Below are 25,043 nucleotides of genomic sequence, written 5' to 3'. Positions count from 1 at the left end.
CCATGACAACCATGGGGCTGTCCCAATATGTTAGTGGCCCAACACATGTGTCGGGGCATACTCTAGATCTTATTTTTGCTACTGGACATGGAGATGGTGATCTGGATGTGGGGAGTTTTACATCTCTCCCTTTGTCATGGACAGATCACCGCTTGCTGAAGTTTAGACTCACAGTGGCTTCTCCCCTCTGCAAGGGTGGGGGACCTACTAAATTGGTCCGCCCCCGGAGACTAATGAATCCTGAAGGTTTTCAAAGGGCTCTGGGGGATTTCCCGGCTGATAGGACTGGCGCTCCTGTCGAAGCCCTGGTCGAACTGTGGAATGCGGAGATGACCCGGGCTGTTGACACGATTGCTCCTGCACGACCTCTCCTGTGTAGAGCTCATACAGCTCCATGGTACACTCCAGAGCTGAGAGCGATGAAACAAGATAGGAGACGGCTTGAGCGGAGGTGGAGGCGAACTCCCGACGGATGCAACTATGCGCTGGTAAGTGCCTCTACTAAGCTGTACGTAGGAGCGGTGAGGGTGGCTAAAAAACAACATTTTGCTGCCACTATTAAGTCATCTCTTTGCCGCCCAGCAGAGCTTTTCAGGGTTGTCCGAGGGCTACTTCATTCTGGCCCTCAGGACATGGTTGAGTCATCGGTGGCCCGCTGTAATGAGTTTGCTGGGCACTTCCAGAATAAGATCTCATGCATCCGCCGGGACTTAAGACTCCCAGTTTATAGCAGCTGATCCAAATGAGGTGTCCGGAGCACAGTCTTGTCATGTTTTATTGGATGAGTTTCAGTTGGTTCAGCTGGAGGACGTGGACAAGGTGCTTGGACAGGTGCGTGCAACCACTTCGGTACTAGATCCTTGCCCCTCTTGGCTAATAAAAACCAGCAGGGATGGAACGGCTGGATGGGCCAGGGAAGTGATTAACGCCTCTTTACGAGAGGGAGTGGTTCCTGGCTGTCTGAAAGAGGCGGCAGTGAGACCACTTCTGAAAAAACCTTCCTTGGACCCAGAAAATTCCAACAGCTACAGACCAGTAGCGAATGTTCCATTCCTGGGCAAGATCTTGGAACGAGTGGTTGCTAGCCAGCTCCAGGCACTATTGGATGAAACCGATTATCCAGATCCATTTCAATCGGGTTTTAGGCCCGGTTTCGGCACCAAGACAGCCTTGGTCGCCCTGTACGATGACCTATGTTGGGAGAGGGACGGAGGGAGTGTAACTCTGTTGATTCTCCTTGATCTCTCAGCGGCTTTTGATACCATCGACCATGGTATCCTTCTGGAGAGGCTCGCGGAGCTGGGAGTTGGAGGTACTGCTTGGCAGTGGTTCCGCTCCTACTTGGCGGGTCGTCTCCAGAAGGTAGTGCTTGGGGAACATTGCTCGACACCATGGATTCTTCAATATGGAGTCCCGCAAGGGTCAGTTCTGTCTCCCATGCTTTTCAACATCTATATGAAGCCGTTGTGTGCGGTCATCAGGAGTTTTGGAGTGCGTTGCCATCAGTACGCTGATGACACGCAGCTCTACTCCTTTTCATCTTCTTCAGGTGAGGCTGTCAATGTGCTGAACCATTGCCTGGCCGCGATAATGGACTGGATGAGAGCTAACAAACTGAGGCTCAATCCAGACAAGACTGAGATGCTGTTGGTGGGTGGTTTCTCTGATCAGATGGTGGATATACATCCTGTCCTGGACGGGGTTACACTCCCCCTAAAGGAGCGGGTTCGTAGTCTGGGGGTCTTTTTAGATCCTTCCCTGTCACTTGAGGCTCAAGTAGCCTCGGTGGCACGCAATGCGTTCTACCAACTTCGGTTGGTGGCCCAGCTACGTCCCTATCTGAGCAGGGAGGACCTTACATCAGTTGTACATGCTCTGGTAACCTCGCAATTGGATTACTGCAATGCGCTCTACGTAGGGCTGCCTTTGAAGATAGTTCAGAAGCTACAGCTAGTGCAAAACGCGGCGGCCAGATTAATAACAAGGACCAAGCGGTCTGAACACATAACACCTGTCCTGGCTCGCTTGCACTGGCTACCAATACGCTTCCGGGCCAGATTCAAAGTGTTGGTCTTAACCTATAAAGCCTTATACGGCGTGGGACCACAATATCTGTTGGAACGCCTCTCCCGATATGAACCTGCCCGTACACTGCGTTCTACATCGAAGGCCCTCCTCCGAGTTCCGACTCATAGCGAGGCTCGGAGGGTGTCAACAAGAACTAGGGCCTTCTCGGTGGTGGCCCCCGAACTGTGGAATAGTCTTCCCGATGAGGTGCGCTTGGCGCCAACATTGCTATCTTTTCGGTGCCAAGTTAAAACTTTCCTCTTTTCCAAGGCATTTTAATGTAATTTTAATTTAGTTCTTAAGTTTGCTGTAATTGATTCTGATTTATTATTTTATTTATGTTTTTGTTGTATTATATTATGGAATTGTATTGTTATATATTTGTATTCTTGTTGTACACCGCCCAGAGAGCTATGCTAGTGGGGCGGTATAAAAATTTAACAAATAAATAAATAAAATAAAACAGCTTAACCCCCAAAGAAACCCAAGAAAAAATGAGGAAATAAAAGAACAGAGGTGCAAGCCACAGTGAAACCATTGGGAGGCAATTTATTAGGGGGACTTACAGATTTTAAGGCCAAAGCGTTCCAATAGTTGCCAGGGAAGGATGAACCTTTGTAAAGCATGCAGCCTCGTACAGGCGAATGGGACTATTTTGCTAGAACACACTCTTAGGGATTTCCCTTCAGAGGCATTCTACTGTGGATTTAAAATTTGCTTTCCCTGCAAATTATAAATCTGCAATCTGGCCTGCGATGATTGTGTCTTACTTCCAACACAGCCGCTACAGAATCTGTTACTGTATTACATGGTCCCTCCAGATGTTGCTGGGACTACAACTCCCATCATCCCTGACCGTTTGGCATGCTGGCTGGGGCTGATGGGAACTGGGAGTCCAACCATGCCTGGAGAGCCACAGGAGTTCCCCATCCCAGCTGTATTGAGCTAACAGGTGGGAGATGTGAAGGCATAAACAGTGAGGTCCCCTTTTCCACCCACCTGCCTTTCCCCCCATCCCTCAGAGCAGAGAAGCAGGCACTTTGCTCCCCAGTGAAAGAAGACACTTCTGTCATTGCACTGTCTTCCCCAGAAACCCGGCAAAAATGTCACAGCAGGCGATGGCCTGGTCCCCATACAGCCACAGCAGGAAGGGATTTAGCTTAGGAAGACTGCCACGACCTTAAAAAAAAACAAAATAGAAAGAGGTAAAATACACCCAAATATAAAATAAATTCTTTGTCCATCAATGGTTCATGTGGCTTCCAAGCTTCCTACAAATATCACAGAATCCTTGCTTATTTTGACCAATCATTCAAGGCAGCTGAATCAATTTTCTGGAGCAGTCTGTGCCTGAGAATTGTTGGCTTTATCTTCCTTGGCATTCTTCTTTACTTTCTGGGAGATTCTCCTAAAAGAGTAAAGTACCAGGTTAGAAGAACCTTAATGAATCCAACTGTAACATTTAATAGTAGCTATTAGCCTCTTATAGCAGTAGGTACTAATTCTGTCAATATAGCAGATTTTGTAGGGGAGGAGTGGTAGCGTACACCCTGTGCGTGCTGAAGGCCTTGGGTTCAGATCCTGACATGGTTCAGATCCTGACATTTTCAACTAAAAAGGGACCACAGGTCCAGGGAGACTCTGTCTCTACTTTCAAGAGACGCTGCCAGAAGGAACAGACAATGGATGGATCAATGGTTGTATTTAATATAAGGGAACTTCTTGCATTCAATTATTTGGGGACGGGACTGTAGTTCAGTGGCAGAGCATCTAGGCCCCGGGTTCAATCCCCACCATCTCCAGGTAGAGCTGGGAGAACCTGTGCCTGAAACCTTGCAGAGCCACTGCCAGTCAGTGTGGATAATACTAAGCTAGATGGACCAATGGTCTGACTCAGCAGAAGGCAACTTCCTCTGTTCCCCATACTTTACTTTCAGCAGAGTTTAATATAGAGCAGCTGTTTACGTAACTTTGGCATAAATATGAGCTACTGAGAAATGAACCACTGTGCCTAGCTGCTAATAAACAAAGAAGAAGCTGGCATGAAAAGCCTATTTAAAGCTTCTTTTTTTTAAAAAAAAAAGGCCAAGTAGAAAGGTGTGAACATTAGGAACAGATTTATGTGAAAAACACACACACACTGTGCTCAGACACCAGAATAACACACTTACTGGGTTCCTGATCCAAACGTTCAGAGGGCAGAACTGTATATAGGTCCAAAACATCTCCCAATCCAGGAGCCGATTATCTACACAACGTGTTCACTATGGCAACAAAATGGGGTGGAGAGGATCTGGCTCTTCCTTCACGTGAGGCATGGGTTAAGGGTTCATTAAGGCTGCTCCACATGCAGCCGCTCGTTCCAAACCCCCAGTTCCAAGTAGGAAGCCGCCTTCTATCAGCCCAGAATATTTATCCTTTCATGCCAGTGTTGCCTATTCTGACTTGCAATGCCTCTCCAGGGTCTCGGAATGAGAGTCCTATGCATCTCCCGCAACCTGATCCTTTTAACTGGAGATTCCAAGGGTTGAATCCGAGATTTTCTGCATGCAACACAAATGCTTGGAATCCTCCCCGAGGTGGTTCTCCCATCTCTCCCACCGCAGCTCAGTTTTCAGCCAGTTCCTCCATTCCCCTGAATGTCACTGGCACGCCCTCTTTCTGGCATGAAGGCTATGTGGGCAGCTGCTCAGGGTCATTGCTATGTCGACTGCAAGAACTGGCTTAGGGAAGTAGATGCCTTAAGCCAGTCCTCTTCTCTCTGCCTGACGCCTTCGTGTGGGAGAGGGAGAAAGGACAGCAGGACAGTGTGCGTGAACCAGATTTTGAAGTGTGTCTCTTAAGCCTGAATCCCTTCTGAACCAGGCTCTCTCAGGCTAACTCAGGAGCAGCACCCAAACTGAGAGCACCATCCCCAACCCAGCCACGTGAGATCGCCTTGAGTTAAAGGGCTGACGGAGAGCACGTAAGAGACACCCATATGTTAAAAGATGTGTTGACAGACTCTTGGCTTCTGCATTAATCCTGAATATGGATTAATTTCAGAACTGATTTGACAGGAGGGCGCATGCCCCCCCCCAAGCAATCAGAAGAGTTGCCTTCTCCAGGGGAAATTCAGATCCCCACTCTATGACCAGCTGGATGTCTGCATCCAACAACATGCCCAGCAGGTTGGTGGCTTCAATCCAGTTGTGGACAGATGCTAAGGAGAGGGGGGAAATTTGCCTATCCACCTACCCTTCATATGCCTAAGATCCCTGGGGGGAGAAGGGCTGAATCACTGCTGAAATGCCATCTCTTTGATTGCAAACTCCCAATATGGGAACCCTCAGCCCCCGCTGGCTGAGGCTGTCAGGAGTTGTAAACATCTGGAGGGCACCAGGCTCCGGAAAGAGATGGCGTAGACAATACTGAGCTAGATGGGACCAGTGATCTGACTCTGTATAAGTCAGCTTCCTGTGTTCCTACCCGAGATATTCCCGTTCTTTCCAGTGTCCTCAGACGATCCCCAAGACCAAATGACCTCAGCAGCACCATCTTTTGACTAAGTGGGTACTTCAAGGGCCTGTAACAGGGCTGGGCAACCTTTGGCCCTCCAGATGTTTCTAAACTACAACTCCCATCATCCCTCATCACTGGCTGTGCTGGCTGGGGCTGATGGGAGTTGGGGAGACCAACAGCATCCAAAGGACCGAAGATGCCCCAGCCCTGGCATATGTAGGGCTGTTCCTGGAAGTCAGCTCACTTTTACACAAATGTCATTCTTCAGATTCATAGCCAGTAATTGGTGGTGAGGGAGTTTAAAGGGGTGGGGAAATCGTTTCAGAACACTCAGAATATGAGGATCCAGGGAGTCTAATATGTAAAGTTATTAAACTGTGTTTTTGCGAGCAAGCAATGTTTTGCGAGATTTTCCTTACAGATCCATAAGCAGAAGGTAAGAGACTTTTTTTAAAAAAAAGGAATGTTCAAGAAGGAGCCCTGGAGTGTCTATGAGAGAGGGCAGGCCCACTGTCGCTACAGCTCTGCTCTTTCCTTAGAGGCTCCCCAGAGCCCTAGACTGAGCGTATTCCAGAAGCAAAAGCAGTCAGGCAGTCAGGGAATAGCATCCATTTGGAGCCTGCAGAACAGGGTTGGAAACCTGTGAAGAGCAAGGCTCGCTCAGCATTTGACACCTGTTAAAGTCACAGGAACATCGGAAACTGCCTTATACCGAGTCAGACCATTGGTCCATCTGGCTCAGTACTGTCTACATTGACTGGCAGTGGCTCTCCGGGATTTCAGTAGAGCCATTCCTAGCCCTGTGCTGGGGATTGAAGCTGGGACCTTCTGCACACAAACGAGATCCTCTACCACTGAGCTATGGCCCTTCCTCGCATTCAACCGGCCCAAAGGCTCAATTTGTGGCATGTTTAAGAACGGCGAGTGTTTGACTTCCATGTTCTAGCCTGCACTGTAGGGCTACGGGGGAACTTTGCATGCGGAGGGCTGGGAAAGGCTCTGTCTGAAGCCGCTGTCAGTCGGTTTGCAATAGTGAGCTACTGTAGATGGGCCAATGATCTGACTCCACTTCCTTTGTTTACCTGGACAAGCAAACCATTTTGTTTGTTTGGCATAACATTTCTCTCTCACTCTCTTCCTCTGTCCTCTGTCACTGGATAAACGAAATTGCAACTCCTCCCTGCCCCCTCAAAAGATGCTTTTGACAAGGAATACTTAACTTACTTTTTTTTCTTGGCTTTCGCCCGTAAGAACTGGGGAGATGTCAGAATGTGTTCCCTTTCCAAGGGTTTCTTAATCAACTTCTTCTTTTGCTTGCTGAAACCACCGGGGGGGGGGAAGAGAGAACCATGATGAAATTTAAAACCAGTTTGCAGGAGAGGAAAAACAAATAAAGAATGATAGTTTATTTAAATCAGCGTTACAGTTTTCGACCCAATGCCCCTTTGCAAAATCTTTTTGTGGCCAACGCCCCCCTCAGATTAATTATATGCCAATGCTTCCTATTCTTTCCTTAAAATATGAGTAATGCATAAAAGGTATTTTCAATGATTACTGATCGTTTTTATCATGCCTTTTTATTGCACTTAGATTACACATTGAATTCTTAGTATGATTTATTAATATACATATATATATAGAAAAGTAAACATCACAGAAACAACAGGTAGCGAGTGTGTCCCATTCCTGAAGAAAACCACCGAATAACTGACTGTCTGCGTCACCCGTTTGCACACAGCACTCATCTGTTGGAAGAATGCACCCTCCACCAATACACCCAGCTTATCAAACACTCTCTCATGATTGGTTCCAAGATCCCTCAAGACAGCATCGGAACATTACCTAGTGCCGGGGCGTGGCTAATATCCCCATTCCTTGAAAGGACACTGGCTGCTATTCAGAATTTCTTTACTAAAGAGCACACACGATTTACAGTGTTATTTCCATGAACTGAGACTATTAAATACGTTCTAACTGGGGACAAAACAGTTTAAAAATTAATGATTTGTGTATTAAATAAAATTAAACTTAAATGCTTCAACTGTTGCATCAGACCGCCAAATGTCAACACCCCCCCAATGAACCCAAACGCCCCCTAAAGTTTGTAGTCACGCCAACGCCCCCCAGAGGAGTGCTACCGTCCACATTGGGAATCGCTGATTTAAATCATGTGTAGGCAACTTTCAGCCCTCGCTGGCCTTCTGTACGGACAGTAAAGCTGCTCCCACCACAGGATTCTCCACCATCACCAAATTTTGCTGCCTCCCCTTGTGCCACCAGACCCATTGTAAACATGCGCCCCCTCAGCCCACCAAACAGTTCAACCTCCCACTGCATGTTCTCTCTCTGTGTGTGGGCACGCATGTGAGAGAGAATGACCTCCCACCACCTCAGGCCTCACCACCCACACACTGCCACACCTTTCAGAATTTAACACAGAAGCTTAAGGCCCAGCTCAGACAACTCGACACAAGCCACAGCCCCACTCACACCTCCCTCCCTTGCGCGGATTCATTTTGCCGTGGCATCTGAATTGGCAAACTGTGGCCCATGCTTACCCTTCAAACCAGTGGGAGGAAGCTACCATTCAAGGTGGGTTTCCCACTCTGGGTTGGACAGCAGAATGCAAACCATGGTTTAACTATGTAGATGCTTGACCAGGAAACCGAGAAAGCAATGCCACACATGGGGGGGGGGGAAAGAGTGCATGCAAGTCCCCTGCTAGTTTCTGATCATCCTGAGTTGGGCCTAAACGAGCACCTCTCAGGACGAGAGCAAGAAGCAGCTTAAATAAGTTCACAGAAGGATTTTAGGAAAACAACCAGAGGGAAAGGTGTGTGGTGTCATTCAGTCAACACAAAGGATGGGCACCCAGGCTCCTGCTTTGCACTCCTTGCAACTGACAGAGGTGAACCTACAGGCTTACATCAACTTTCAAAGCCTGCCTCCCTATTTCTGTACAACTCTGTGAAATGTAGCTCCCTGTGGGGTGCCTGGAACTCAGTCCTCTTTGCCCCATAGAGGGGGCTTTTTGCAGAGGACTCCCTTCGCAGTTCCACCAGCCACAGAAGTGTGGGAATGGCAGAGCAGGAGGGGGCTCTCTCTGTGGAAGCCCCTAAACTGTGGAACTCCCTCCCCACAGAGGTGCGCGTAGCATCTTCATTGCACAGCTTTCGCCGCGTGCTGGCGATGCACCTCTCCAACCTGGCCTTTAACAGTTAAGGTACTGTTGGATTGTGGGACCCACCCCTTTGGCTGAATTTATACTGTTCTGTTCCATCTGAGATGATTTTGCTTATCTTTATAATTGTAATGCTTTTATAACTGTTTATTATGTGTTACAATAAGCATTAATAGATATGTCCTGGTTAAAAATAACTATTATACGTTGTGCGATGTAACAAACCATTGCGTTGTTTGAGGAGAGCAGCAGCGGCTGCCTACAGCTGTATCCAACCAGAGGACGGGCGTAAGAAACCCATCACTGTTTTTAGTTCCTGTAAACCGCCCAGAGAGCTTCGGCTATGGGGCGGTATGTAAATACAATAAATAAATAAATAAATCACCCACCTGCGGCTGACTGAATTATTGGATCCAAACAACAGTTATACGGATGAGAGGAAAAAGTGCCAGGGACCCAAAATAGCTTAGAAATTGTTCTTCATTCTTGTTCATTATTTTGTTATGTACACTACTTAGACATTTTTTCTGATTAAGAGTTTTATAATCCCCCCCCCAATATATAAATCTGAAAATATATACAATAGTACCCAGGCTGCTGTTGCATTAATCTGGATACTGCCAGACGCTCCCACCTGCCCACACTCAAAGGCCAGCCAAAGCGCTCTTCCAAGATCACTGGAACCAAAGCAGCAACTGGCCACAGCCCAGCAGGCATAGTTTCCAGAGAAGATTTGGGGGGGGGGCACATGCTGTTCCGGGCCCTCTTCCAGCATAGGATTTTTTTCTATTTGGCTAAATGCTAACTTACCTTTGCAGTTTGCGAAAATGTTTTATGTAGCCTGGCACAGGACAGCCAGCTCGCTGAATAAGGCTGGCTATGCTACAAGGAAAGAAAATGAATGGGAGGGGGAAAAAAGGGGGGGGGTTCAGACCCAAGAATTCTCTTGCCAACTTGAGAAAGCGTGTTTCAGCCGGAGGATCAAAAGCATGCTCTCCCTCACACACCACCTTTGTAGACAATCCTTGCTCTGGCAAAAGTCTAGATTTGTGATAAGCACTTCTCCCAACAACCCCAGTGAATGCCCCGATCTCAAAAATTCCTCAACCCCTTAGGGAGGAACTCCACAAGAAGGGCTGTGGCTCAGTGGGAGAGCACGGGCTTTTCACGCAGACAGTCCCGTCTCCAGTGCCCGACATCTCCTGGCAGGGCTGGGAAAGATCCCTTTCTCTGAAATCCTAGAGAGCTGCTGCCAGTCAGTGTAGACAGTACAGAGCTAGATGGACCAACACCCTGTCTCAGGGTAAGGCAGCTTCCTATGTCCCTCTCTTCTTCCAAACGGGCCGAGTATGAAGGTCTGTCTATTCTTTCTGGTCCTGGGACTAGCCAATCAGAACAAGGCCACTTTACCACCACCTCCCACCGCGAAGAGAGGAAAAGGAGCTTTTGCAGAGCCCTCCCATCAAAGCCTCAGGGCTCTGCTAATAAATCACCATCGCCTCTGCATGCAAAAGTGGGAGGGACGAGCCGAGAGAGCGCTCTGCCCAAAGAGCTCCCTCGGCCAGCGTGGGAGCAAGCAGAGCCAGTCAGCCCAGCAGGCCCCTCCTGTCCTTCCTTTTAAGAAGTTGCCCACTGGGGTCCAAAATGGTTCTGAGCGTTAACAGGCAGCCAGAAGGGCCAGCAACAACACGGCAAGGGAAGGTACCTTCGCAGTAATGGCTTGTCATCTTCAGTGAAGAAGGTAATCGCTTTTCCAGTGAGCCCTGCTCTCCCGGTGCGGCCTGTTGTGGAGGAGGGTGGCAAATAAGGAAATCTCTCTTTAGGGCATGCCGGTATATAATGCGGGGTTCTCGCACACACTCAAAAATGTCAGTATAAAGAGGTCGTGGACCTTGGCCGACGAGACACGAACAAGCCTTCTCTGAACCTGGCACCCTCCAGATTGTTTGGACTACAAATCCCAGAAGCCTCTGCCAACATAGCTGGAAATCTCTCCGGCTCCCAAGAGTCTGCAGGCATTGCCCACACACTTTCAAGTATATCGCCCCCGCCAAGAGGACTACAAACTTACCCCTTTTTTAAAAAAAAGAAAACTGAAATTTGGACCCAAAGCCATGTTCTGTGCTCCTGCGGAAGCACACAGCCCTGTCACCAGCTCCGAAAATCCACCGCCAGAGGATTTCAGAGGCGCATGATTCAAGAACTTTTAAACCGGGAGACAAAGACGGATGGCGGGGTCTCACCTACACAAAGAATGGCTTGTGCAATTATGCTCCCCATAATGAGAACGCAAGAGCCCTGCTGGATCAGGCTGAAGGCCCATCAAGTCCAGCATCCTATTCCCAGTGGCCAAGCAGATGTCCTCATGGGAAGCCCTCAAGAGGCTCTCTTCCCACTCGCGATTCCCAGCAAATGGCACTCAGAGGCCTACTGCCTCCAATAGTGGAGGTAGAACACAGCCACTGTGGCCAATAGCCACTGATAGCCTTCTCCGCCTCCGTGGATTTGTCTAATCCTCTTTTAAAGCAATTCAAGTTGGTGGCCGTCACAACCTCTTGTGGGAGTGAAATAAAGACTGAAAGGTAACAAAAAGCCCCCCCTCGAAAACGTACCGGCCACACTCACCAATCCGGTGGATGTACTCCACAGCACTGCTCGGGAAATCAAAATTGATCACCATCTTCACTCCTTTGAAGTCAATCCCTCTCGCTAACAAAGCGGTACAGATAAGGACCCAAATCTTCCCCGCTCTGAAACTGTGGACAACGTTATCTCTCTGTGGGAGACAAAACAACAACAACCCTGACATGTAATTTTCCCACCTTCAATAAAAGCCACAATTACACTGTGGCTTCTACCTCTCCAAGCTAGCATAGAGAGGGTAATGACGCTGAGGCAGGCCTGGAATTGCCTGAGCTGCAATGGCGCCTTGATGCAAGTCCCTATCCTGTCCCCTTGCCTCTAAATATGCCAAGAAAAAAAAGAAAGGCCCAAACTAGCAGAACCCGCCTTCAGCACAGTTTCTCCTACCTGCTGTTGGGTCCTGTCTGCGTGAATGACATCCACATTGATGCCTTCATAAATGAGCTCGTGGAAAAGCTCTTTTGCCCGTTCAATGGACTGTACAAAAACCAAGACGGGCGGCGTGAAGCCCTGCAAAGAAAGAGAGGGAGACTACATGCCAGAAGGTTCTTGGGGTTGTTATAGATCAAACAGAATTTGAGCCAACAGTGCAACGTGGCTGCAAAAAAGGCAAATGCTATCTTAGGCTGCATTAACAGAAGAAGAGTTTCCAAATCATGTGAAGTAATAGTTCCCCCTCTACTATTCTATGAAAAAGAAAGGTTGGAGCAGGGGTGGCTGACCACATGCAGGAAGGGCCTAGACATATTCCTGGAAGGTAGCAGTATTGAGATTGTCAGTCCAGATCAGCCTTCCCCAACATGGTAGCCTCCAAAGGTTTTGTGACTACAACTCCCATCAGCCTTAACCAGCCTTAGGTCACACAACAAAATTCGGCTCTAATTATCTCCATGCGGGGAGTTTGCAATCAAGGGACAGAATGTCAACGATGATTTGTCCCTGGGGGTCCTAGGTGTATGAACAGTGCCTGGATGGGCAGTTTCACTCTCCTGTTTTACCCTGGGATGCCTCTACCAGCATGGCTGGCTAGGGTTGATGAGAGTTGTAGTCTAAAACATTTGGAGGGCACTAGTTTGGAGAAGTCTGGTCAAGATAGCCAGGAAATGTACCCACAGGCTCAGGGGTAGCAGGGCTCAACAAGTCATGCAGTGCATATTCATGCTGAACTGGAAAGAGGTCTGACTGATTTTCAATGCTAGTCATATAAGAGTAAACCCATGGAAACTAATGTACATAACTTACTTTGGGAGTAAAGGGCCAGAGCTCAGGGCCAGAGCATCTGCTTTGCATGCAGAAGGTCCCCAATGGCATCTCCAGGTAAGGCTGAGACGGACGCCTTGCCTGGAATCCTGGAGAGGCGCTGCCAGTCAGTGTAGTCAATACTAAGTTAGATGGACTAATGGTCTGAATCGGTTTGAGGCAGCTTCCAATATTCCTAACTTAAATCCCCTAATTTCAATGGGTCTATTCCAAGCAGAACTAAGTTGGATACAAACCCAGCAGGATTTGCTCTTGAGGAAGTGTACGCAAAATTTGCTTGTTTATTTAAGCATTTCCTTCCCCACTTGTGTTTAAAAACAAATCCAAAGTGGCTTATAAAATTACTAACACATTTCCAAACCTTATGTTCACTAACAAAAATCAGTCCAAAAATGATTAAAAGCAGTGTTGTATGTAGCATGGCAGAGAGTAGATTAACACAGTTCAACCTTTGAAAAATACTGTTGTTATATGTCTTCAAGTCAATTATGACTTATGGCGACCCTGTGAATCTTTTTTTGGATATATTCATAGGGTTTTCACGGTAAGAGGTATTTAGAGTTAGCTGACCATTGCCTTCCTCTAAGCCTACAGCACCCGGTATTCCCAAGCGGTCTCCCATCCAAGTACTGACCAGGCCTGACCCTGCTTAGCTTCCGAGATCAGGTGTGTAAAGGGTAGTATGGCCGTATGAGAAATATTAGTTTAGTGGTAAAACAACTGATCTGCATGCAGAAGGTACGAGGCTCAATTCCTGGCATTCCAGGAAAGACCTCTGCACAATACCAAAAAGAGCCGCTGCTGCCAATCGGTGTAGACCAGCCTTTCCCAACCTGGTGTTCTTCAGATGCTGCTGGACTACAGTTCCCATCATCCCTGACCACTGGCCATGCTGGCTGGGGTTGACTAGAGCCGTAGTCCCAAACACTCTAAATTCAACGCTCTAACCCAGGGATGGGGAACCAGGAGCGCTCTAGATATTGTTGTATTACATCTCCCATCATCCCTGAGAATGGTGGGCAGGGCTGATGGGAGCCCAACGACAGCTGGTTCCCAATCCCTGCTCTAGCCACGACATCACAAGGGACTAAGAGAACAATTATGTGTAATCTTCACCAATTAGAATTTGTATTTTTTAAAAAACTATGTTTATTTAACTCACTGGCCATGTTCAGATGCAACAAGAAACTATGGTTTGTTGATACAAGCGCAAGCTGTAGCAAGCTTCAGGCTTGTGTTATCCCTTCCTGCACTCTCCTCCTGCTCCTTTTAATAGAAGAGAGCATTTAAAAAAAGGAATCTTCACCTGTAATCTGAAGCAGCACAGTCCTTTCCACCCCTCATTCTGCTGTATAAGTAGATCCCACCTCAGTTTATAAAAAAACACTAAACTCCGCAGTTTGAAAAGAAACAGCCTCACAGAGAACAAATACCTTTTTCACAAGGTCCCTCATGGCTAGCAGTTTCCCCGTCTCCGATCCAACAAACAACAGCTCTTGCTCCACCGTCTCAGCTGCAGCATTTCTGAAATTAACAAAGCCAGATAGCCATTGTTAGGCTCAAAGGTAGACCAGAATTGAAGCTATTGCCAAAGGAATCGCCTAAGTAAGAAAAGAGTGGCCACCACTCCGAGGGTGGGGAACCTTTTTTCAGCCCAAGGGCCGCATTCCCTTTTGGGCAATCTCCCAAGGGCCATATACCAGCAGTGGGTGGTTCTTTTAATGTAAGCTTTACCTTTGCACAGCAGGCTAGTTTCCACACATGCTCACAAACCCCTCTCTATCCAGGCAAGCAAAATGCATCTTCAGAGTCGAAGGACACATCCCAGCCGGACAAAACACTCGAGGGTTCCAAGCAGAGCTGCTAAGGGGCATGGCCTGGGGAAGGTTTGAGGGCCAGGCAGAGAGGCCTGGAGGGCCACAATTGGTGCCCGGGCCTGAGGTTCCCCACCACCCCTGCTGGTAACAATCACTTTGTGCAGATGAGAAGGCTCTGAGAACACCACATATTTTATGCTGGTTGTTTTGTTCCAGCTTGCAGCTTCAACTCGCAAACCGATGGGAGTTCACCGGGCAGAGTTCTTTCCTTTCCCTAAAAGTCATCACAGGGAAAGGGAAAGATCTGTCCAGTTCTTTAGAGCAGTTTGGCTCCACTCCCACAGCCCCAACCAGGATTGGGGGGGGGGGTTTCTTCACACTTCCTCCTCTCTCACCCCCAGTTCAGCATAAAGAACTGTGTCTGATTTTTCACACCTTGGATAGGTAGCAGCATAGGCTGGAGATAGACAGACATCTTTAAATACTCCGAATTCCTCAGTTCATAAACAGGACTCATTGACACACTTTCAGACCATCTCTAAAGCCACACTAAACGTAATGCCAAGGAGTCAGAGGTCTCGAAAAAGTTCCCCCTACGCGCTGAAGAGGCCAGCAACCTCTCCAGCTGAAAATGGAAAGCTGCTTGCCTCTTCAGCAGCGCAAGTTATTGCAAAAGGATGGAAGGATGATGAAAGGAACCAAGCAGGATGAATCCGGTTCCAGAGAGGAAAGCAAGTGGGTAAAAAGGCCTTTCTAGCATCCTCCCTCACAACAACCATAAGCAAAGAAGCTCCAACAGTCCAAAAAGAGCAATGAAAGGTGACAGAAATGTGTCAGTTTTCTAGCTAGAAACAGGCATGTCAGAATGATCAATGAGAGAAAGAGAGAGGGGCAATGCTAGATCTTCCACTCTTGCCTTGCTCCAATGGAGACAGATATGATGTTGTCAAGGTTGAGTTTACACCACTGCTCTACGTCATGCGCAAACGTTGCACTGAACATGGCTCTCTTGACAACGTGGGAGGTGCAAGCCAGGAAAATGGTGGCCAGCTGGTCTCTGAACCCTGTCTTCCCATCTTCAAATAACTTGTCCGACTCGTCGACCACTAGCCACTCAACCCTACAGAAGAGCAGAATGCAGCCATTAGTAGTTTAGAAGGGGGAAAGATGTACAAGTCTTTTTATTTTAATTTTGTATTCTAATTCTGTTCTTAAATATGTTTTATAATCCACACTTGTTCGTATTTTAATTGTGGTTTTATCTTGTGTACACCGCCCTGAGAGCTTGTTGCTATAGGGCGGTTTAGAAATGCAATAAATAAATAAATAAATAAATAAATAAATAAAATTATAAACACACAGCTATATTTATCCTGCTCGTTCCCCACAGACCTCAGGATGACACAGATCCAGAGTGGTCCAGAACCATATCTCCCCTTATGCTTTGCTGGCCCAGTTTGACAGATGGGTGGGGGCTAGCCACCTGTCAGTTGCAAAGGCATCAGGTGATGATCGAGGCTTCAAACCAGCACCCATGGCTTGTAGAGTCCTGCATCGTGCTTCAAAGCCCTGATGATGAACAGGCTTGACGTCACTGCCCATCAACTGATGGGTATGGCTTCAGGCCTGCTTTTTGCTGGGATCGGCAGCGTGATCAAATTCCCCACAGGGAGTTCTTCTGCATAGCTGATCTGGCTATGTCTACCCGCTCTGCACCTGATGTTGCAGGTGACAGGTGTGGGGCATGATTTGGGGAAAATGGTCTTGCAGGCCCAAACTGGGCCTATGCCAGGCCAAATTTGGCAAGCCAGAGGTGCCACACCTCTGGCTTAGATAATACTACTGGAGAGCAGGAACTTCACTGCCGTATTCCCCCTGCTGCTCAAGGCTAGCAAAAGCAGAACTAGGCAAAATATATGCAGATTTACTTAATTTGCGGTCCTTGGAGCAGGACTTGGGTTAAGGCCACTGCTGGAGTTACAAATGATACGTGGCTGTTTATATTATTATTATTACATTTATTAATACCCCGCCTTTTGGTCAAAGGCCCTCAAGGAGGCTTACAAAGAAAAATAAACACAAGTACATCCATAAAAGCAATGCAATTTACAAAAATTAAACTAAATAACATTATTAAGAAAAACAAATGTCCAAGAAAAAGTTTGAACAAGTGAATTTAAAATGGATCACTCTCCGTCTTTGCCTCTCTGACATGTAGGCAAAACAGCCTGCGCTAACGCAACTAGCATAGGCAGGCACATATTTTAGTAAGCGCGTTAGTAAGACTGAAGGAACTCTGGCTGCGTACACACCATGCATTTAAAGCACATGACGTCCCCCCAAGTCTCCTAGGAATTGTCATTTACCCTTCACAGTTAGCTACAGTTTCCAGCTCCGTTAACAACTACAGATCGCAGGAGTCTTTAGGGGAAGCCATGTATTTTAAATGGATGGGGCCGTATTCAATTAAGTTCTCCTCAGAGTAGACACACTGAAATTAGTAAACCTAACTCGAGTCATCTCTGTTAAGTTCAACGGGTCTACTCTGAGCAGGAGTAGCAGAGAATTATTTATTTATCTTTTACACTTATATTCCGCCCTTCCGAAAGAGCCCAGGGTGGCCAACACTTCAACAAAACAATGTTGCACCACCTACAAAACCATTCCAGAAACAGTTAAAAACATTCTAAGATCATTCTGTCATCCAGTGATCTGTGGATTGCCAGGTAAAGTCTCCTTCAGCCATTAAATAGGAATGTTTTCAAATTCCTCCTAAAGTCAACAATGATGGGAAGAGGGAAGGGAGAGGGAGAGGCCCCTCACCAGAGACAGTATACCAAGAACGGGGAGCCACCACTGAAGAAGTATGCATGGGTGAACACCACCCATGGCACGATGGCCCCCTTATTTCCAGGGGGAGCTCTGTTGCTTACCTAGTCAAATCTATCGCTGGAGGGTCTTGCTTCAGCAGATAGATAAGCCTGTTTGGAGTACTCACCAGAATATCTACAGGAAGAACAAGAACACACAGACACTTAAAATTAGCCAGAAGGGACGAGCAGGGAGTGGATTTGAATCCTTGAACTCCATTATATTTCCAAGTTACCAAATTTCTGAGAGGACTTTGGCCCAAACTTCTTTGCAGCCTCAGCAGCTTTATGGATCATATGTATTCTGAAGCCAATGCCCTCCGACAGCTTAACCAGCTCTCGATGTGTCTAAAATGTAGAGGAATAATAATTTGTTTTATATAGGAACCCAACTGTCTTCCGCCCCCCCCCCCAAAAAATATATAAATTACTGGTATCTTCCAGCACAGAAATGAAAAAACACATAGAATCCAATACAATAACAATCAACACGAAAATAATGTTTTCTTCTATTCCCGCTCCAAGTTTGAGAACTGCAATTACACATAGGATAAACCTCAGTTCTGCTAAATGTTCCACTGGTGTGAGGTGCCTTGCCTTAACATACAGGTAATAAAAGGCTTCCATATCAAAGGAGCCTGGCATGTCCTCCCCTTGTACGAGTCTGATTGGATGACCAATGCCCTAGGAAGCAGTTCCCAAACTTTCCTACCCATGGACCACTTGAAATCTGGTGATGGTCTTGGCGGACCACTTCCTGTTCTTCCTGCCTGTGGCAGCCATTGTAATGCGCTGTGCAAGGTGCTGCCTGATTTTTGATGGCATTTCTGTTGCTTCTTTTATACTGTGTGTTATCATGTTACATTCCATTCAAACCGTAATAGGATAAAAATGCAACGTAAGAAATAAAAGAGGTAATAAAAATACAGTTAAAAATCAGTATGAATAATTTAACGTGGGCACAACCAGGGACCACCTAAATGAAGCTCACGGCCCACTGCTGGTCCACAGACCACAGGGTAGGGACCTCTGGTCTGGAGTAAGGTTTTGTGCCACTTCCCACTGGCTCTAAATGTCATCTTTTCAAAATGTAGCATACCAAAGGAAGAGGTCCCTCAAAGGAACACGCAGGATAACCAAGTGAAGTGCATGCGCAATCAAAGAAGACAACTCAAACCACGATGATGGTAACAGGCAAATGCAAAGGCATGTAGCAAGGGTGTCGCTTTCATCAACGGAAAGACGGAATTTGGACTGTATTATTTCTGTTCGTGAACTGGCCTACAGAATTTGGACTATTATTCCTGTTTATAAATGCTGCAAATAAATACATGCTACACATGCATGAAAGGGACCTTCTCATGAGAAAAGGAGTCAGTCAGGCGCTCCAGATGTTGCTGACCTACAACTCTCATCATCCCTTGCCACTGGCCATGCTTGCTGGGGTTGATGGGAGGTGTAGTCCAGCAACATCTGGAGGGCCAAAGGTTCCCCACACCAGGGTTACAGATAGAGATTTGATCGTTTGAAGCAGGTCACTGTCCCCCATGATAGTCATCATCTGATTTACATCCTTTGGAAAGCTGAGAGCAGCTTAGATGGGTCTCCCACTCAAGTACAATCCTGCTTAGCTTTCTTACATGAAATGTGCCTTCAACCTCAAACTTAGGACAGTTTTTTTAAAGTCATACCTGACCGGCAAGCTCCCGCGTGGGTGATATTATAAGAGCTCGGAAACCTTTATTCATGGGTTGTTTCAGATGTGCTAAAACAGGAATGCCAAAAGCCAACGTCTTTCCTGAGCCAGTGGGGGCACAAGCCAGAAGTTCGCGGCCCTGGTGGGGTGGAGAGGAAAACAGAGTGAGACAAGACAGAGTTTGACAATATGTAGAGTTCTCAATGCCACAGTGAGCGAAGAATGCACCGCACTGAAACTTAGGCCCTACTTGCACTACACACAAAGCACTATCATACCACTTTAAACGGTCATGGCTTCCCGCAAAGCATCTGGGAACTGCAATCTGTTAAGAGTACTGACAGTTGCTAGGCGATCCCTGTCCCCTCGCAGAGCTACAATTCCCACAGTCCCCTGGAAAAAGGCTGTTAAACCACCCTGGGAATTGCAGCTCTGAGGAGAACAGGCAGTCTCCAAAAAACTTTCAGCATCCTTAAACTGCAGTTCCCAGGATTCTTGGGAGAGGGGAGCCATCGCTGTTCAAAGTGGGATAAGACTGATTTAAATTGACAGTGAAGATGGGGACAAAGAGCACTACATGCTGCAAACAACGGACCACACCGGCTAGACTTGTTTCAGTTCTCCCCATTATTGTTAATTTCTAATGTGCTTTAAAGGGCACAAAAGCAGTTTCAATAATGATTTAATTCAAGGTCATAACAGGCCTGCAAAATAGGTCCCATCAGTCTGGGTGAGACGAGACATGCATTTTTGCCCCATGGAGACTTGTGAATTGGTGACCAAGCAGGAATATGGACTAAGCACCTGCTGATCTAAGTCAAACTCCTGTAGCTACCAAGCCACAAAGGCCATCTTTCAAATAGGACCCTGCAGGCACGAGCATAGAAGCTCTCCGCTAGTCTGTTGAATCCACGTTGGTGGAGATCTCAAGGCATGTCACTTACAAACTACATCAATATTTTATCTCAAAGTGAAAAGATTAAACCAGGACACACATGGAGCATGACAGGAATAGCTTGCATCTGAATCGGTGTAGGGGTCTGGAACCCAGCTGCTTCAATATTCTGCATGATCTTTGGGTGAACTTTGTATTCCTCTCCGAGTTGCTCAAACGTAGCCATAGGTTCTGGAAGATCTGTTCCCTGAATGTAGATCTTGTGCTTATTTCTGAAGTGATTTACCTAGAACATCCCAAGACATTCATGCGATATTAAAATGGAAGTCATAATAACATAAGAAGAGCCTGCTGGATCAGGCCAGTAGTCCATCTAGTCCAGCATCCTGTTCTCACAGTGGCCAGGCAAGATGCCAATGGGAAGCCCACATGCAGGACCTGAGCGCAAGAGCACTCTCTTGAAGCTTGCTGCCTCCAACTGTGGAGGCAGGAGCATAGCCATAGTAGCTGCTGATAGCCTAAGTCTACATAACAACACAAAAATCATGTCTCCATTTTGCTTAGTTGTCAGACTCTTAACATGCCTCACTGTTTCAGTTTGCATACAGATTTGGGAAGTGCAAGTACTTTCTCATTCAAACAAAACCACATTTCTTCCCCATTCCCACCCAGGATGCCTCAGAAGCTTATTGGGTGGTATTCAACACCAGTCCTCCTCAGAGTAGACCCAATTAAGTTAATAGACATTACTAACTTGCACACATTCATTTCAGTAGATCTGCTCCGAGTAGAAATTAGTTGACTACAACCCATTGGGAGTTTCTCAGAATGAAAGGCCAGCTCTATAATTATTTGATTTATTACATTTAGATCATGTATTTTCTCCGAGGAGCTCAAGACAGCATACACTTTTTCCCCCACCCCCATTTTATCCTCACAATAACCCTGTGAGGTAGATTAGGCTGACAGAGAGTGACTGGCCCAAGGTCAGCCGGTGAGCCTCATGGCCAAGTGGGGATTTGAACCCTGGTCTCCCAGGTCCTAGTCTGAACACTCTGAACCACTATGCCACACCAGCTGGCTCTGTACCTCACAGCTCTAAAAACCGGAGTGCTAAATCAACTCCTAAGAGTTCTCTTTTTAGAAATCAGCTTACCCCCCTTTTTTGCAATCCCTCTTCCTTCCAGGGGCACCCCATCCCTTGCAAATGGCACACTAAAAAGCGACACCTCACCTTTTCTCGTCTCACTCGTTCCACTTTCTCTGCAGTGGGCTCCTTATTCCCCTGGTTTTTCGGAGTGCTGAGCTTCCCTTCCAGAGCAGACATCCACAGCAACTCATCATTTTCAGTACCAGGATTCACGGGAGGCGTCTCTGAAAGTTTCAAGAAAATCAGTGAATGTAAGCCAGGAGCCAGGGCTGTGGAGTCGGTATGTCAAACCTTCGACTCCGACTCCTCTATTCTTCTACTGTCCGACTCAGACTCCTTCATAAATGGCAAATGTATATTAATGTATTAATTTTAATAAATTAGTATTACTATTAAAATATTAATTTTATTTTGAAGTCGGAGTCAGTACATTTCTACCGACTTCGACTCCGACTCCACCCAAAATTGCTTCCAACTCCGACTCCATGACTCCGACTCCACAGCCCGGCCAGGGCCAAAAGTGAAAACTAACTTCTCGCGTGGTGATCACCGCTATGGCAGTGGCTCTAACTTCATGGAGACTTGGTTGTCTGTATATCCTGACCAACAGCAAAAGGTGGCTAGCATCGAAAAACCAAGGAAGAGAAAAGAAAGGGGGAACCCCCAAGATGCTAGAAAAAATAAGTTTAGGCCTTCGTGGTGGTTGTGCTAGTGCAAGCAATTCTGCTTACAGAAGGATATTTCACACCAGCTGTTCCCCTGACAAAGGCCTAAACATATGCAGGCCGAAACGCATTAGGCTTTTGTTAAAAATTAAATATATTTTTTCTAGCATCTTGGGGTTTTCCTCATTCTTTTCTCTTCCTTGTCCGTACATTCTGGCCAGACAGCAAACTAAGCATTAGGAATGTAAGAAGCTGCTTCGTATGGAGTCAGATCATTGGACTATCCATCGCAGCACTGTCTACACTGACTGGCAGCAGCTCCCCAGGATTTCAGGCAGGGGTCTCTCCCAGCCCTACCGGGAGATTGCACCTGGGGCCATCGGCATGCAAACCAAGTGCTCGACCACTGAGCAACAGCCTTTCATCAAAATACGAGTTAGGAGCCTAGGAAGCTGCTTTAAATGGAGTCAGACCATTGGTCCATCTAGCTCAGTACAGTCTACACTGACTGGCAGCTGCTCTCCAGGGTTTCAGGCAGCAGGTTTTCCCAGTCCTGCATGGAGATGCCAGGGACTGAACATGGGACCTTCTGCATGCAAGGCAGATGCTCTGCCGCTGAGCCCTTTCCAGCAAGATGGAATTGTCTCTGCCTTAGGCCCTCATTTTGAGTTATTTTGAAACTTATCCTCAGTTGTTCTTGGTCTTTTTTAAAAATTACTTTAGCAGTTTTTAAGGGTATGTTGGTAAATTGCCTTCAGACATGCATGTGGAAGGCGACTCACAGATTATTATTATTATTGATTATGGTTATTATTATAATTACTACTCCACTCCCACAATTGTGTGGAAGTGAGAATTAATATCACTTCACAACTCCTGCCCAAATTTGCTGAATATCTATGACTTAATGAAAATTTTAAAGCAGTTCTCTTTTTAAGGAGAGCCGCTCTGGGCTGCTGCTGGGAGGAAGGGTGGGATATAAATCAAATAATCAAATAAATAAATAATAATGAGAACTGACCACTCACTTACCCTGAACCTTTTTCTTTTTCTTCCTCCCTTCTATGCTCTGACCATCTCCCTTTCTCTTCCATGCAGCCCCTACCTTGCCCACTGGTCTGGATTCATTTTTTTTATTTTCAGGGTGCAATTCAGACAACTCCTGGAGTTCAGCTTGAGATTCACGGGAACAATTTTCTCCTCTGCCATCATCAGGACAGTTTAGCAGGGGCTTGCTTTTGTTTGCAAAAAAGTCAAGCTTGCTTTTGTTTGCAAAAAAGTCAAGCTCTCCCTGAATCTCCAGTGCTCCAGCTTCCTTCTCCTTAGTTCTGATTACCTGAAATCAAAACGGATCCACACAATCACTCTCCCAATGTAAAAGTTCGTCTAACTGTTAACCGTAGTTTTAACTATGTTATTGTTTCCCCATGCAGAACTATCTACCAAGAACTCTGCATAGCCACAAAGCTGGCTGGGACTCCTTGGGTCAGCTGCTTAAGCTTATTTGGTGGGTGTCTCTTAGGGAAAAAGAAAAAGATCATGCTTATTTATTTGCCATGTAGAAAACTGGCAAATAGCCCGCAAGGAGGGGACATAATCGCTCCTGCTGTGAAATAAGCCGCAACATCTCATCACTGCTCCACTACACCACTGCTTTACAAGAATAAAACATGCGACACAGTAAAATTATTTCCAGAGGGGTAGCTGTGTTTGTTGCTTACTGCAAAAACAATCACAGAGTTAAAAACTAAGCTACCTTTCTGACTGAAGAGTGTGGTACAAATCCAATAAACAAATAAATAGGCCTTTATTGTGACATAAGCCAGGGATGGGAAGCCCAGGCATAGGAGCCAAATATGGCCCCTCAGAATTCCCTCTACGGCCCTCAGAACTCTCCCCTGGCCACACACCCCATGAGTTCTACTCTACATCCTCCTTGACTGTTTTTGCCTACCTTGAATACTGATCACAGACACCTGGATAGAAGATTTTAAAAAAGGGTGTGCAGGACTAGGTAGAAAGCAAGCGTACTGTTTAAATATAATATTTACATTAGTTGCCCAGGCATATGGCCCTCAGATGATTGTTCAGAAGGGAATGCGGCCCCCTCCCGCCAGGCTGAAAAAGCTTCCCCATTGGGATAAATTTTCATGGACCAGACCCCGCTTTGTCAGATGCATGTAAGCATAAATAAAAATAAGAAAGTAAAATTAAAAAGAGAGGGATTGCTCCTGGGCATGGGCAGAGGGCATTTCCCCTTGGATTGAGGCCCATTCACGCAACTATGGGCAGGAAAGAGATTTCCAGGCAGGGAGCGAGTGGGGAGGGGTTTTTCATAGCCTATTTGAACCCCTGAACCTCTTTCTTTAACCACTCCCACCCCGAGTACTACTGCTTTCCTCCCCGGACCGCGGCTCTCTTCTCGCAGACTTCTCCCCTCACCCTGAAACGTTCCGCGTCTCCACTGAAGCGCTTCACGTCGAACTTGGCGCCGGCCCCGAGTTTTCGGAAGAGCTCTTGGGCATCCATGCTTCCCGAGACACACCGCGCAGCCCACAAGGAAGTGCCCGCGTTGCTTGGCAACGGGGGACACAAATAAAAGGGAAACCCGGAAGCAGAACGGAAGTGAGGAGGAGCAATTCCGTCTCCAGACCATAGAGAGGAGGGAGAAAAGCTAGAGAGTCGCTCTCCTCAAAGGGAGGACAAGATACAATTAGCCCTTCATTCCGGTATCCCTCTGACACACTCTCTCTCTCCGGGGGGGGGGGGGCGGAAGGACTTACAGAGTACCAACATATAAAATTCTATTATTGCAACTTAAAACAAGTTGCTTTTTAAAAGCAATAAACTAATGGGTTGTAGGCAATGCTACTCCTACTCAGAGTAGACGCTAATAGGCATGACTAACAGGTTTATTGCTTTCAGTGGGTCTACTCTAGAACTTAGTTGAATACAACCTTATATCTCTGCTGGGATCATAACAGGAAAAAGGATCCTCTTTACCTCCAAATCTCTTTATAATACATATTGTAATATTTCTTTGCTTGGGTTCCCGGAAGTGTCCCCATAGTTTCATAGAGACTTTAGCTCTTTGGCATGGGGGGAATGATTCTCAAAGAAGAACTCAGCCACGTGCACGTGGCCGTCCCGGTTGCTTTTCCACCGATCGCCACTTGGGGGCACTCGATGCCATGCAATGGGATGCGCACCGTCTACTGTATGTATACACACACATTTATATCTCACATTTCCTCCAAGGAGCTCAAGGTGGCCCACACAAACTTCTCCCCCCTCTACC

General features: G+C 46.8%; 1 protein-coding gene and 1 pseudogene across 2 annotated transcripts; both read right to left on the bottom strand.

The window, feature by feature from the left end:
* Positions 1–2,591: 2,591 nt before the first annotated feature.
* On the bottom strand, positions 2,592–24,337 carry DDX52 (DExD-box helicase 52). 2 transcript variants are annotated; one of them, XM_061605025.1, is made up of 15 exons: positions 24,188–24,334; positions 22,778–23,081; positions 21,165–21,304; positions 20,031–20,216; positions 19,031–19,174; positions 17,576–17,687; positions 17,403–17,475; positions 15,386–15,589; positions 14,086–14,176; positions 11,780–11,902; positions 11,375–11,525; positions 10,455–10,530; positions 9,560–9,631; positions 6,793–6,885; positions 2,592–3,475 (listed from the first exon to the last, which is right to left on the bottom strand). In XM_061605025.1, exons 1-15 carry the CDS (start codon positions 24,272–24,274, stop codon positions 3,394–3,396), a joined length of 1,938 nt encoding a protein of 645 aa, XP_061461009.1. In that variant the 5' UTR covers positions 24,275–24,334; the 3' UTR covers positions 2,592–3,393. The 2 variants fall into 2 exon arrangements, with proteins under 2 accessions (XP_061461009.1, XP_061461010.1); XM_061605026.1 differs by lacking the exon at positions 22,778–23,081 and having other exon boundaries at positions 24,188–24,337.
* Positions 13,238–13,346, bottom strand: LOC133374544 (5S ribosomal RNA; annotated as a pseudogene).
* Positions 24,338–25,043: the final 706 nt, after the last annotated feature.

This window comes from Rhineura floridana, chromosome 21 (assembly GCF_030035675.1).
Source record: "Rhineura floridana isolate rRhiFlo1 chromosome 21, rRhiFlo1.hap2, whole genome shotgun sequence".
Lineage (NCBI taxonomy): Eukaryota > Metazoa > Chordata > Lepidosauria > Squamata > Rhineuridae > Rhineura > Rhineura floridana.
The sequence above is the reverse complement of the archived record's forward strand: the minus strand, read 5'-3'. Positions and strand labels throughout refer to the sequence as shown.

What these genes read in the sequence shown, in the direction of transcription:
- DDX52 (XM_061605025.1), bottom strand. Translation starts at nt 24,274, where the DNA reads ATGGATGCCCAAGAGCTCTTCCGAAAACTCGGGGCCGGCGCCAAGTTC. An exon ending in GAGACGCGGAACGTTTCAGG is followed by an intron (nt 23,082 to 24,187) that starts GTGAGGGGAGAA and finishes TTTTGATTTCAG; the next exon opens with GTAATCAGAACTAAGGAGAA. An exon ending in TCTGTCTCCATTGGAGCAAG is followed by an intron (nt 14,177 to 15,385) that starts GCAAGAGTGGAA and finishes TGTTAATTTCAG; the next exon opens with AAATGCTGCAGCTGAGACGG.